General features: G+C 30.6%; 1 protein-coding gene across 1 annotated transcript; it reads right to left on the reverse strand.

Moving 5' to 3' along the window:
* Window positions 1-3,710: 3,710 nt before the first annotated feature.
* On the reverse strand, window positions 3,711-13,748 carry LOC149389551 (uncharacterized). The gene is made up of 14 exons (XM_089623784.1): window positions 13,510-13,748; window positions 11,746-11,857; window positions 9,343-9,455; window positions 8,225-8,347; window positions 6,676-6,884; window positions 6,389-6,464; window positions 5,945-6,031; window positions 5,124-5,204; window positions 4,909-4,941; window positions 4,720-4,773; window positions 4,596-4,637; window positions 4,389-4,467; window positions 4,223-4,293; window positions 3,711-4,103 (listed from the first exon to the last, which is right to left on the reverse strand). Exons 1-14 carry the CDS (start codon window positions 13,675-13,677, stop codon window positions 4,035-4,037), a joined length of 1,317 nt encoding a protein of 438 aa, XP_089479910.1. The 5' UTR covers window positions 13,678-13,748; the 3' UTR covers window positions 3,711-4,034.
* Window positions 13,749-15,379: the final 1,631 nt, after the last annotated feature.

Genomic DNA, 15,379 nt, shown 5'->3' on the forward strand with positions numbered 1-15,379 from the left:
AGAAATAAAGTAATTAAATATAGTAAATAAAATAATTAACTTATGTATTGCGACTTCGCGAAGTCCGTCGTCCACGATCCCTTAGCGTCATGGTGTTTTTCTGACCATATCGCTAAAGCCGATCCTATACTCCCATCTTCCCTTCGCTGTAATTTTTCAACATTAAAATATGAATCACATATATATTGCATATTAATTTTAAGAGACTTACGTTCCTCGAGCGATGACCAAAAAAGCTAAGCGAGCCTTGTCTCGCCTTCGTCTTCTTCATCTTTGAATTTTCCCGGTTGCGTAGAGATTTCGCCTGCAAGACATAAATTCGTTAAGTTTAATTTTAAGAAATTCGAATAACCATCGGAAGTTCAACTCATACCTTATGCTCCGGCGAGTCGAACGTCTCTATTGCTTTCAACCAGGCTTCCTTGTTGTAGCCTTCGGGAGTTTCATTTTTAGCGAGATCCTTACTCCCGCAAAATGTCTTGAAGAAGAGCTGAGACAACCTCGACTTCTGGCCACGGCGCATCCTCTTCGCATCGCGAATGATAGCCATATCAATCTCGTTGCGAATAGAATCTGCAGGCACAAGCTCGCCACTCTCGGGATGTTCATAAACGAAGTTATGCTCGTTATGAATCGAGTTCAGAAGAGCCGCCACACTCTGCGCAGGCACATGATTCCAGTCTGGGAGGTCGACTGGAATGGTACTCTTGATCAGGTTTCCTAATCGGTTTTGGAACGTCCCGATCAACGGATTTTGCTCCCTGACGTCTTGGTAGAATGCCTGCGCAGTCTGATCGTAGCGAACTGTGTTCGCTCCAGGGGTTCCAACACGAGCTCTCGCAGAAACGACGCCAGTCGTTGGTCCCCGCTTCTTCCTCGGCATCTGCGGGGGGTCACGCTCTCCTCCTGATGGGTCCTGACCTGAAGTAGACATCCTCCTTTTTGGTCGTTGTCTAAAACTTTCGGCTTCATCATCCCGAAAGGCACACAATTTTCAAACCGGAAACCATTAAGTTCCCGCACTTGAACTTCATCGACAGCTTTAGAATTCATTTTCTAAGAGTGAATTATTAGGAAATTGAGAGGTGAAATTGAGAGTGAATCGTTAATATTTGAAATTTAGAGTGAATTGTTATGAATTTGAGAGTGAATCGTTAATAGTTTTAGAGTGAATTGTTATGAATTTCGATAAATTAGTTAATTCGTTAAAATATATTGTCGAAATAGTTAATATTTCTGACAAATACGTTTTATTCTACCAGAAATTCGGCAGAGTTTCTCATATAATATTGACTAACCAAAATCTGCAATTTAAAAAAAACCACATATATAACCAACCAAGACTATCCTATTCATATATATTACTAATTAATTAATTAATCAGATTTTCAACAAATTACAATCAAATTAAACAACCAATTCAACTCAACATATATCCAGTAAACTAATTAGCCGTCGAAAAATAGTAAATTAACTTAACTAATTAAATCACATAAACATTTAAATTTTAATTCAAATAATTACGATAATATAAAACTACACTACATTAAACAGTTCAATTCAACTTTACTAACGAAATTACTAAGTAACAATCACATAAACATTTCAATTTCAATTCAAATATTCACGATAATATAAAACTAAACTAAATTAAACATTACAGTTCAACTTCACCAACGAAATTACTAAGTAACAATCACATAAACATTTCAATTTCAATTTCAATTCAAATAATTACGATAATCTAAAACTAAACTAAATTAAACATTTCAATTCAACTTTACTAACGAAATTACTAAGTAACAATCACATAAACATTTCAATTCAAATAATTACGATAATCTAAAACTAAACTAAATTAAACATTTCAATTCAATTTCACATAAACGTAACGAACCTAACCAATCCAAAATCTCACTAATCCAAAATTTATAACCTAACTAATCACGTTCCAAAAAAAAAAAAATCAACGAGAGGAAATCATACCTCTACGGTCGCGGGGTGGGCTTGTTGTCAAGGATGGAGTGGGCTCGTCGAGGGCTCAGCTGAGGCGCGCGGCTCGGGGCGGGAAACTGGTCCGGTCGACGGGGCGGGCAAGCCTGGTCCGGGCGGCGGGGCGGACAACGCAGGTCACGGCCAGCGGGGCTGGAAGAGAGAGAGACAGAGTGAGATTGAGAGACGGTGAGAGAGAGAGAGAGGGGGACGTACCTGAGAGCGTTTGGTCGGGGCGGCGCGGGTTAAGGGAGAGCGGGCGGCCAAGCGGGCGAGGCTGGAAGAGAGAGAGAGAGAGACAGAGTGAGATTGAGAGACGGTGAGATAGAGAGAGAGAGGGGGGGGGGACGTACCTGAGAGCGTTTGGTCGGACGGCTGGGCTGGGCGGCGCGGGTTAAGGGAGAGCGGGGAGTGGAGGGGGACGGCGGAGAGCATATTTGAAGGAGAGCGGCGACGGCGACTTCGCAACGGCGGTGAGAGAGAGGGCAGTGGAGAGGGAGGAGACTCGGGCGGCGAGAGAGAGAAGACTGAGAGTGATAATGAGATTTGACCGAGTGAAAGAGAAGAAGAAGGCTCAGTCGAGTTATAACCCCTTTTCATATTGGGTGCGACATTGTCGCACCCAATATGATTTCCCAGATCCAAAAATATTCGGAGGGAATTTGCTGACAACTTTAATTTTTAAAACCATTGGGTGCGACATTTGTCGCACCTAAAGGTATTAGGTGCGACAAATGCCGCACCTAATAGTATTCGGTGCGACATTTTTATATCAGGTGCAACAATGTCGCACCTAATACCACTAAACATTAGCAAAATTTTTAGTCATCTGGATGAATATCCGGTGCGACATGTCGCACCTAATATTGGTTTAGGTGCGACTATTAAGTGCGACATGTCGCACCTAATACCCTTCCGCACCCAATATGTTAATTTGTAGTAGTGGAGATTGTTTAGGTATTTTAAAATACCTGGCGTTGCTTTCTTTTTGAGCGACGCTCCTCTCTGACACCTGGCGTCGCTCAAAAAGAAAGCGATGCCCCCTGACACGTGGCATCGCTATAAAAAAAAAAAAGCGACGCCAGGGGCCACGTGTCAGGTTCCCATTTCACGCGTTTTCTTTTACGCATCTTCTGTGCAGTAAGCGACGTCCAATTCGTTTTTACCTCCGAATTTCCCAATCTAGCGTCGCTCTATGATAAAGCGACACACACTCTACACCACCTGGACCTCTCACAACGCGCCACGTCAACTGAGTTCGAAAAATTTATTTTGTGCGTCACTCAAAAATGTACCCGACGCAAATATAGCGACTTCTAATGGGTATTTTGTAGTAGTGTTTGCCACCGTCCCTTTAGGAGTTCGGTTAGATTTTTATCTATGCAGATTAAAGAATTATTTGGATCTTTCCATTAATCATTATTGTGTACTACGAAAGAGCCAAAATGTGCTCGAAGCGGTGTGTATTTTTTGTTTTTCATTTTGTTGGAAGTAAGCACATATTGGGCGAACATCAGTACTTAGTGTTGGATCCGATGATCCAACTTTTTGTGTTGTGTTGTGTTTAAAAAAATGTTCTAATTCTATATTTGTGGGTAATTTACCCTTATTCTAATTCTAATGGAATGCTTCGTGTCTTTGTAAAAAAAAAAAAATTATATATTGCTTAAATTAAGATGTTGATAAAGCCCTATAAGGTCTAATATAAGATGCCTACATATTTGACCATATTCCAATTAGTCTATTCGGGCTTCTAAATTAGATTACAGGCAACTAATACATTAAGCCCACAGTTAATTAATCTAATATATATCTTAAAACATATTAATCAGTAAAATACCAACGTACATCTCCAATACTTTTAGCTCAAGCTCTCATGTAAATTGTATTTCTAAGAATAAATTTCTTGCTTGCAGGTACACATTGTTTAAGAACATTATTCCATTTTGTAATTTATATATCGATGTTGTATAAAGCTTGGCTGTAGAAGCACATGTGTTTTACATGGTAGCTAAAGATTCTCAACCCCACTCATCTGATCTTTAGTTCAGTTGGTCTGATTTTATTGAAGGACCCGGTTTTATCATAGTGCTTTGGATAAAGGAAATGGCCTACACCCAAAAAAAAACAAGATAATGATAATAATGTTAGTGTCCACTAAATATATCAATAAAGTAAGAGATTTTTATTTTTATTATTATTTTTATTTTTGTGGTTTATAGACTCTTACAATAGCGAGTGCAGCGCACAAAATACTGAAACCGGGGAAGTAAAATGGAGCTTTATCAGATAGGAATAGCGCTGAAATGTGAAGATGAAAAGGTTAACATTTGCATAATCTTTGTAGTTTATGATTGAAAGAGAGTTTATTGTTAGGTATCTAGAATTGAGCAAACCTGTTAAAGGACTATAAATAAATGGAGATATAATGGTGGCCAAAGAGCTTAACCCGGAAAGACATCCCTGAACTTTACCCTGTATATATATATATATATATATATATATATATATATATATATATATATTTTGGTTTTCTGTCAGTTAAATAAAATAACCAAGATGATAAAATCATGGTTTATGCAGATTTAATCTGAAATATATACCTGTTCATCAGGGCCAACTTGTTTTGATGCAATACTACGGACCTGTGACGCGCGGCCAAAGATTTTTCACGTAAAATGTAACACAAAATATATCATACAAAATAAATTAAGGAATAAAACTTACTGTAGGATATGAAAACATGGAGAAAACAGAAAACCCTGAAATTATATAAGGTACCTGAAAGATATTGGGAAGAAAATAAAACTGTATAGTTAAGCTTATAGCTGTTAACAACTTAACAAGTGAAAATTGAAATTTTCTTATTAATAAAATCTGGACACTTCTTTACTATATTTAAAGAGGATAAATTACCCAAGCCGACCATGATACGCTGAAGATAACCATCTGAGCCAAAATTCGGTAAGAATATAGTCAGTATTTTATATTTTTAATGTTGATTTATATAAAAATAAATTCAAATAGTTCAATGCAGTCGATCGACGAATTATTACATAAATGTAATAGTGTAAGATTGAAAGAAAAATAAAATTAAATTAAACGTAATAGTGACAGTAAAAGGCACATACATTTATAGTCCCGACGAAAAGCCCGAAAGAGAGCAATGTTTCCTCTCCAAAAATTGGTGCCACAAGAGGCATGAAGAAGAGCTGTAGGAAAAATAAAAGAACAGCATATATTTATACCAAATAATACAATATCTTGTAAGGGGAAATATCAATTGTATATTTTCTTACAAAATTATCCATCGGTCAACAGCATGAAAAAGGAATTAAGAATGGCCACTTGCAAGTTGAAACTGATTTATTAATAAAACTTCTGGTATTGTAAGCTTTTAACAAAATAGTCAATGTTACGTTTTTTAAAAAAACTGAAGCTTGATAATCAAACTTTTGACACATATAAAAGAAGTTTACCATTGTAAAAATAACTTCTTGGCAGGGTCAAAAATTTATTGACTCTTCCTACTTGAAGATGTTTCATAATTTTTTTTTTTTAGCTATTTCACCAATTTTAGACAAAGTTTTGACTATTTATAAGTCTAGTTTCAATTATTTTGGAGTTTTAAGAAATATTTAAACAAAAAAGTATATATATATATATATATATATATATATATATATATATTGAAAATAGAAACTTGTTGACTAAAGAGTGATTTTAAAAGTGTTGATACATAACATTTATATAAAAATGTTTAACTGAAGCCAAGTTTATGATACGGCGATAAAACTAATTAATATGGTCATGAAACTGAGAGGATGATTGTGACATTATGTGAAAACTGGAGGTATATTTTATGCGGTCTTAATCTTGTATTGATTAAAACGAGTTATAATTTTTTCTGCCCGAAAAACATATCCATAAAAAATGGCATGTAAAATAATACCTGAGAAATCGAGCTTGCAACACCGGTAATTAGCATCATATATGAAAACTGATCCTTGTCGAATTGAAAACGAGCCTTTAAGAAATACTGCATCGGAATTAAAAAATTCAATATAGACACTTCATCCAAATAATAACACGTTCAGCACTATTAAATCAATAAAAAAAATAAAAAAAACTATGCTTAACCCCTTAAATTATCCAAATAACATTTTTACTAATATATATTTTTTTCTTTTTTCAGTTTATGTCGCAAAATTTCAGACTAGTCTTTCTAAGAAAAGAAATTTTATGTAGCCCCTAACATGCTTGTCTGGCTATACCGGTACATTTTCGATATTATTATAAATAAAAAAAAACCCATTTTAGTTTATAATAACACGATTCGTATATCATGATATATTGAATTTTGATGATGATTTTTTTTGCCCGAGCTGCACATTACCATCATTGTAGCTTGTAACCCGGCATCACCGACACTATGAAAGAAGGACACTACCGCTGCTTGTGAAAATGTCTTGCTGCAAAATAGAAATTCATGTCATTCTATAGCTCTTAGAAATAGAAAGGGTCTTAATTTCGGAAACAAGCTATTCATTGTAAATAGTCGTCAATCACCTAAAATAAATTATTTCATGGAACAGTCTAAAGCATTATTTTATTTTTTTTAATAAATTGTATCGATAAAAAAAAATCAAAATGTGTAATTTTAGTTTTTGGTTCATTTATTACCTACTCTTGACCAAGCAAATAAGATCTTTGATGGCCGGAATCTTCTTCGATGCACTCGTCTTTTGCGGTGGCGTGGGAATTTTTTCGATGTCGTGTTCGGGTTTTAGTAAGGTTTTGGTCAAACCATGGTGATGAAGGTCAACATGAATGCTTTCCTTGAGGAAAATTCTCATGTACACAGCTGCAGCCATTGATACCAACGCAGCCGCCTTTTCTCATCACACCACAAAGTAAAAAAAAAAACAATCTATAAATGTAAAATATTATTTAAACGAATCGAATATATAAATAATATATATATATATATATATATATATATAATAAAAAGAACTTTTGTTCCTTTTCATCCGGAATCCGTCACGTGACTTCGTCAGGCGGCGACACGTGACGGCTTTTAGTTTTTTTTTTCTTTTCATTTTCTCTCTCTCTCTCCAACGCGCAAACGCGTATATTCAACTATTATATATAAAAGATCCTTATAGTACCTTGCTTGGTCGTTTAGAAAATGACATTATTAGTTTTTGCTGTAGCCGGAAGATACAACATAATAACATTAAAAAAAAAAGTAAAAAAATAAAAAATTAATAATCAAGTGTTAACTTTAAATGTGGCTGGTCCACAATGGGTTGCCTTAGTGTATTCGAGTCACACCTAAAACAAAATTCCTTTACAAAAACTTATAAATCAATAAGTAAATATAATGACAAAGTATTGAATGGCTTTCGGATTTTTTTCATCTTAAAATAACTAAAGGTATATTTTAGATAGGGTAACCCAAATAGTACTTTTATCATCATTTTATGTAGTTATTTCAAGTACTTTTAATTACTAATTCTTTTGCTCTAAAAAATATAAAAATAAAAAGTATCATGAAAAGTTGTTCTTGAGTTCATGTATAAGAAAGAATCAATTTGTACGGATGTTGTTCCAACTTTTTCTGGTAAAAAAAATCCACATGACTTAATTTTGAATTGAGAATTTATAGACATCTTTGAGAAAAAAAAATACTTTTCACTAATTTCTTTTAAAAATTTATCATCGGTCTACCACTGTCAAACCTCGTTGTAATTTGGAGAAATCCAATGAAATCGCATGATACCAATTTTTTTTTTCTTTCAACTATATTATCTACGTGAGAACACTACTATTAACTTTCTTTTCTGTGTGTGTGTGTATATATATATATATATATATATATATATATATATATATATATATATATATAATATATATATATATATATATATATTTAAATGCTTTACTTTTGTATTTATCTAATGAATTTATATTTGATCCCTTCTAAATTTATTTATAATTAAAATTTTCAATTGATTTTTCTAGAATTTAATCTTAACTCTTCTTCGCTTTAATTTTTCCAGTTAATGTATTTTTTCAATATGGTTGTATTCATAATTTATTTTATTTTTCACGTTTGAACTTTGAACATGCCCTATGTTTTATATATGGCTCCGCCGCCCATGGTTAATAGTATGATATTTATGATAAAAATTAGTATTATTAATAATTTTGATTGGTAAGAAATAGACACCTGAAACGCGTGATCTGTAGAGAGAAAACGAGACGTAAAGTTTCCGCAAACAAAACAAGCTGATAAGACTCCAGACAGGATTCCAAATGCTGAGGCTCTTCCTCCCACTGGAACATTGTCCGCCTAATCACATTCAATGAGAAATTTCTCTATTATTATCCTAGTAAATTTAGAATGACAAATGTTGAAAAATTCTACACACTAATACCTTATATTGATAATAGAAAAATGTATATATATATATATATATATATATATATATATGTATATACAAATATACATATTTAAAATTAAAATTGGAAAACTATATGTAAATTTTTCTATTTTCGAATGAATATATTATATATCCCTAACCTAACCTTCTATACTTCATATTTTTTTCTTTTCCTCACATTATGTTTTTCTGTTAATCTTCTTCACATATCTTAGTTTGTATATCTTTCCATTCTAAAAGTCCAAAATCACATTCTGTTTTTGAATAAAAAGTAAAGTTTAAGTGCGCTCATAAACACGTTTCTTGTTTTCCAATGAAATTCGATGCCTATTGAGAATATTTGGATAAGAAGTAGGAAAAATATCGGAAAACATTGAAAACAGTTAAAATTAATTTGAAATCTTATAGAAATCATATACCACTTTTTCTGACGTTTTCTGATGATGGAATTGCACACAAAAAAAATTATTTCCTTTTCTCAATTATTTATTAATACTAGGGGAGCTTAACGAGTAACCATTTATGTCCATTTAAAAACATTACAAAATATTAGTAAAATTACTATTTATGTTTTATAATTTAAAATTGGAATCAAATAGATACTAACTAAATTCTTCAAAATCCATACAAAAAATGCTGGTTCAAGCTTAAATTGACTGTACTGAACTTCTGCTTTTCGTTCAAATACGAATAATACGAATTTTGAATGTGATTATCAAGTAACAAAAAATGAAAGAGATGAATGATATTAAGAAGAAGAAAAAAAAAGGCAAGAAAGCAGTACATTTAAAGCATTGAAGGTTAAGTCTATTTAGTGTAAATAAAAATATGTTTATAACATTGTGTATCAGAATTCTGTTTCATTTTCTTAAATTTCTATTTATAAGGAGTTATGTGATTTTACCACATATGCAAGGGCAAGGCAAGAAGTGCTTCCATCGCTGATCATGCCGGTTATAGTCTTTGTCACATAAAAGGCGTAGTAAAAATTTGTTGATCGGCTATACGCCAGAATTGCTGTCCCAACCAAATTAATAAATCAATATCACATAATAGAAAAATATAATATTGTAATTGTGTTCGTCAATTTTTTAATACATACTCAAATTTTAAATATAAAAATGAGCTAACGACACTTAAATATGTTGATTGTATTAATGAAATAAATATTTTTTGTTTAAGCTTAACTAATTAGAAGTAACAATATTGATACCTCAAATATTTTGACAAATCTTACGTTTAAATAGTAAAAAAAAATAGTTCGATGGGTAGAAGTGCCCTTAAATTGAATACAATATATTACTCAAAAGATATTATTTTTTTATGATCGTTTGTTACAATCATAGACTTATAATACAAAGAACTATCATTAACCCTGATTTTGAACCATGTATATAATAAATCTGTTACAAATGAATAGGCAGATACTTAATCGCTAACTTTTTAGTTTATTAATAAAGAATTATGTTAATGAATAACGTCCATTAAATATAACATATATTACATATTTAAAAGTAGACTTATATATAATTGGGCCGCATAGCTTTAATTACGTTACTATTAATTAATGTCAACTATTCTTCTAATAATTTTGATACCGAAATCATTAATTTTAATCACCCCCCATTCCACCTTTGTAGGTCAACCAAGTACAAGTTTCTTAAACTTTTCGGTAAAATAGACTCTTTTTTTTTAGGGCACAAGTAATTATGCTTATATATATATATATATATATATATATATATATATATATATATATATGTATATATATATATATGTATATATATATGTGTGTATTTCTATTATTTAATGCAAGAGAATAATTATGGCTAAAAAGTTGTAAAGGCACAAGTCAATTTCTTAGGTTTATAGTAAAATTTAAGAACATAATTAAAACTATAATCTTTTACTTTTTTTAAAAAACAAATATGAAATCATTTCCTTAATAAAAAAAAAAAACAAACACACACACACACATATGAAATATTTTTATTTATTTTTAATTAAAATATATGAAAATACTACAATACCTTGAATTTTATGGATATTAATAATCTTGTTGAAAACTAGCACTAAACGGAGACACTGAAATATAATGGTAATATATATATATATATATATATATATATATATATATACACACACATGCTGAAGTATCACGTACATCATGTTTGGTTTTTTGACATGTATATGCATTGAGATTCAGTTAAGACTTTCACTAAGAAAAAAAATATAAAAAAATAAAGGGATATTTAACCACGCGTACTATAAAATAATAAATGAAAACTTTCAGGTTGATATGGATGATGAGATCACCAACCAAATAGAAAGGTATGATAGAGATTAAGAGTAAGCACATAAAGTATTTCGAATGGTGATTTGATATCAGACCAACGACTCAGCAAACCACTTGGTGTACATGTGTGTGTGTGTGTGTGTGTGTGTGTGTCTAACTAATATTCTTATATATAACATAATTGAGTAATTTAAAAATTAATATTGCGTAATCATACCGTATATATATGTACGTTTTAAACAAGGTTTCAAGTTGTGAACTGTTTAGTAAAAGAAAAAAAGCTAGCTTAAAGTATTTCTATACACTAACTACTTTAAAGCATAATCTATAGCTCAGAAAACTCAAAGACTATTCCTGCTATTTCAACTATTACAGAAGAAGAACTATCACTACACAAGAACTCCGATTTAAAGGATTTACTTATAAAAAAACATATTTAGTAAACATATAAAATCACTAATTAATAAACCTTTCATCATATGAATATCTGAAAAAATTAAAAGCATATACTTTTGTAGTCTAAATTTCATTATAAAATTATACAATTTTAGTGTGTTTAAATCAATATATGAATCGTAATGATATATTTACCTATATCTGTTTGCATAGAAATTAAAAGTAAAACTGTTATAGCTAAATAGTTAACTAAAAGTAATAGATTTTCAAAGTAGCGAAGACTTTTCTAAAATTAGTAATAAAAATTAATATTTGTCAAAAATTGCAAGTACCAGATGTTAATTAATTTTTTTACCACATCTCAGTAAAAACAAATCACAGCTGTTAATTGCTTATACACATGTCGATATTTTTATTGATGATGTTAAAAAATAGACAACATGACTTTGACTATTTTACTAAAAAAATTAAATACTTTGACTATTTTACTAATAGTCAATTTTTTTAAATAGTTTTTTTTTATATATGTTTATAAATTTGTCAATAAGAATAAAAAAAAACTTCACCATCGTGTTACATGATAATTATCATCGATAATAGTAATAAAGAAAGTACCTAGCGGAATAATGTTGAGCGTCACTGGGATTGAGAGTAGAGATTTTCGGCCATATTTATCTGATAGATTGCCCATCACGGGTGTCACAACCACCATTCCAATTCCTATGATCTGCAAATACTCATTTTCTAATTATGGAAAAATTATATGTAAATATATATGTATTATATCTATTTAACATTTAACAAAAAGAGAAAAAATAATATACATTTAAAGCTTCGACTGTTGCTGTTAGAACTGATGATGATGTAATTATAATCTTGTATTTATTCAGATAATATTCAGATTACTATCAAATTAATTGTTGTCCTTAATTATTTAAGTCATATATATCTAGAAGAAAAAAATATACGCTATGATGGTGAAATAGAAACAAGTTATTTTAATACAATAAAAAAAATAAGGATATGTTTCTTTCGGTTTTTTTCCTTCTTCTTATTACCCAAATCAATTTTTTTTTCTTTTCTTTCTTCTTGTTCTTCTATTTTCTTTTTCTGTTTAATTTTTATTGAATTAATTTTAAAACTTTATTTTCTCTGAGTGAGCTCTTTGAATATACTGTATTTTTCAGCTCTTCTTTCAAACCAATTTAAAAAAAAAAAAATAAGATAACATAACGTAGTTGTCTTTCAAAAAAAAATTATAAAAAAAAAACATAACGTATAGCATAACATTTGTTTTCTTTCCCTTGGATCACATTCAAGTTTTGTTCCTTAGCCGAGTGTATATCAAAAGGCCAGAAAAATCTGAAGTAATAGATGGGATAAATGAAGGATATACTAAATTTAAAAGATAAAAATATGGAGTTTATAATCTAACGCTACAAAATATATTATTATATGTATCCAAATTTATCTATTTAACAAGGCTTTCTCTTTAAAAATAAAAAATAAAAAATAAAAAATTGGGACCATATTTTTTTTTACTACTTACGTACAAAGATTAATAAGTACGCTATATATTATTAACGGAAAACGAGATGTGCGTTACGTTTCCATTTTTTTAATGTAGAAATCAATTAATATTTTAAGATGGGTGGGTGATGAATATCTGACCTGGTGGTTCGAAAATTTAGGTGATGACTACTTCATGTTTAACTATAAATGCATGGCTAGTTAGAGTGACAAGTTATTAACGCAAAACTCAAAAGTACAAGTACGTGTTAAAAAATGGTATATTTTAAAACACGAGATAAATCTTTTTGTAGAAATGATAAACGAAATAATAAGTGGTAACTGTCATGACTAAAGAAAAAACAGCAATATTAAATACCAAAACTAATCCCTTTCAAGAACCCGCTTAGTTTTCAAGGATTATTCATTTCCCATCAGTTATGCAGCTCTAGATCAAGCCAAACTCTTTGCACTAATTAAATACTTTAAGCCTTCCTCTAATAATTCCTGGATAGAAACTGGGTTTTAATTATCACCAGATAATTTTAATTACCCTCTAATATCTTGAGAAAGAGAATGACCTAGTTAGATAGTCTTAATGTTGACTCAAATTCGGAGATCTACCACAAGAACATATATAGCTAATAATAGATGTAAGAACACTTCCCCTTCTACTCCTAGTCTCACTAATTGAGGAGAGAGAGAGAGAGAGAGAGAGAGAGAGAGAGAGAACTCCTTTGCATTACGATGATGAGAATACTATAAAATAAAGAAGTGGACGAAGAAGAAGAAGAAGAAGAAGAAGAAGAAGAAGAAGATGTATACAAAACACATAAAATGGGATGAAATAAAAGGGTGGGTTTTACATACCGCTTGTTGAAATCCGGAGAGATAAATGGCATAAGAACACTCGTCTCTACCGGGACAAAGAGCCAACATAGTCACATCTGTTAAACTCGAAACGACTAAGGAGCTTCCAAAAAAATAGAGAAACATTGTCACATACAGATGAATCAAACCCTTAATGTTCTCTTCCATTTTCCTCTGTCTCTCTCTATTTTCCAACGTTTTCAACAAAACAAACTGAAGTGAGAAAATTAAGGCTTCAAGGAAAGTATATTGTGCTTTTTCTTTTAGTTGTTAGTACAACGTCCTATTCTTATAAGAGAAGAGAGAACTCGAAACTGTATGAATGAAACTTTAGGTGATCAAGAAGGGCTTATATTTTGGGTGATGAAATTTTAGAAAGTGGAAGCCAATTATGTTATTATATTATTGATTTCTTTTAATTATTGGCTGGATTTATTTACACTAATGACATTTAAAAATGAATGGTTAGGATTTTTTTCATTACAACTCTAATCTAATTAATGACTACAGATGATTCTTTGGATTTTTTTTTTCCACAACTCTACTTTAACCCTTATCACCTAGAGAACTCAATGGATTTAGTTTCTAGAAACAGAACCATTATTTAGATACTACATCAATGTTTGGACTTAAAAACTCCTAAAGCCCAAACATCAATACCCAAAATCAAGAAGAAAATATATGACATAATTAAGAGGATACTCTTAATTAAATTTATAACTCAATAATTAAAATATTAAAATTATAGTCCAATCCATGCCTAAGTCTCTCGTAGTGCGGCGTATACGTACGTCTTATCTTCATTTGAACTATTTTTTAATTATTAAAATTAAACTATAATTTTAAATGTAGGGGATGGGTCTATATGAGCTATATGCTCAATTCCCCCAAAAACAATCGGTAAAATTATAAGAATAGTGTTATAAAGTAAAATATTTTTAAAATAGTGGATGTTTAAATCATTTCAAAAATATTGTTTTTTTAATCTGTATATAATTATTTTCTATATAAATGAATTAGTAAACATTAAACAAACTTAAATATAGTCCAAAACAGTATACAAAATTTAAAAAATAAAACTGTAAAAATCAAGAAAAATGATTTTTTACCACAACTTGAAAAATACTATAATCTTGATGATAAAAAAAAATTAAAAAAAAATAAAAAATAAAAAAGATTAGACACACTATAGCGCTATCAGATGTAATTTCTACTAATCAATTTAATATGCAACTCTGATTTTATTTCATCCGGGAAATTTGGTATTAGACACACTATAGCCCTATCGGACATCATTATTAACATCTTTTATGTTTTTTACTAAAATAAAAGTAAAATGTTTATCGATAAATTTTTATTAATTAGCTGCAATAATAGTTGAAATGTCGGTGGCCGATTTTGTGTCCATAATCCCAAAAATCAAAAGTTATGGTGGCCGGTGTCCATGTATATGCGCTTCCATGTGTTCTTAAGCGTGGTGTGATACAACGGAGTTTTAAGCATAAACGACGCTCCTTTCAGCGTCGTAAAACATATTTGAAGAAGTTTTTAGGACGTTGTTAATGCCCTTTATTCTAGTAGTGATTGCGACAAAAAAAAAATGTGAAAATATGAAGAAAACACACGTTAATGAAAATTGCGTATTTCGATAAAAATTGCAGTAGTCGATGAAAATGACGACGTAGATTATTTTGAATATTAGTAAAAAAAAATACATGTTTAATTTTTCCATACCCAAAATAGAGATATATTAAGAAAGAGCAGGGTACGTATATAGCCGAAGCAGACCAATTTCTTAAAAAAATAAATAAATAATTAGAAGTTTATTTAAAAAAATAACCAATTTAAAGAAACAACATTTCAATATTCC

Source organism: Urtica dioica, chromosome 8 (assembly GCF_054948205.1).
Source record: "Urtica dioica subsp. dioica isolate 48M chromosome 8, U.dioica_male_clone48M_v1_H2, whole genome shotgun sequence".
NCBI classification, from domain to species: domain Eukaryota; kingdom Viridiplantae; phylum Streptophyta; class Magnoliopsida; order Rosales; family Urticaceae; genus Urtica; species Urtica dioica.

Coding starts and splice junctions, on each gene's coding strand:
- LOC149389551 (XM_089623784.1), bottom strand. CDS start 13,677: ATGGAAGAGAACATTAAGGGTTTGATTCATCTGTATGTGACAATGTTT. Junction 6,032..6,388: donor GGTTACAAGCTACAATGATG/GTAATGTGCAGC, acceptor ATTCCGATGCAG/TATTTCTTAAAGGCTCGTTT. Junction 4,638..4,719: donor CCATGTTTTCATATCCTACA/GTAAGTTTTATT, acceptor CGCGCGTCACAG/GTCCGTAGTATTGCATCAAA.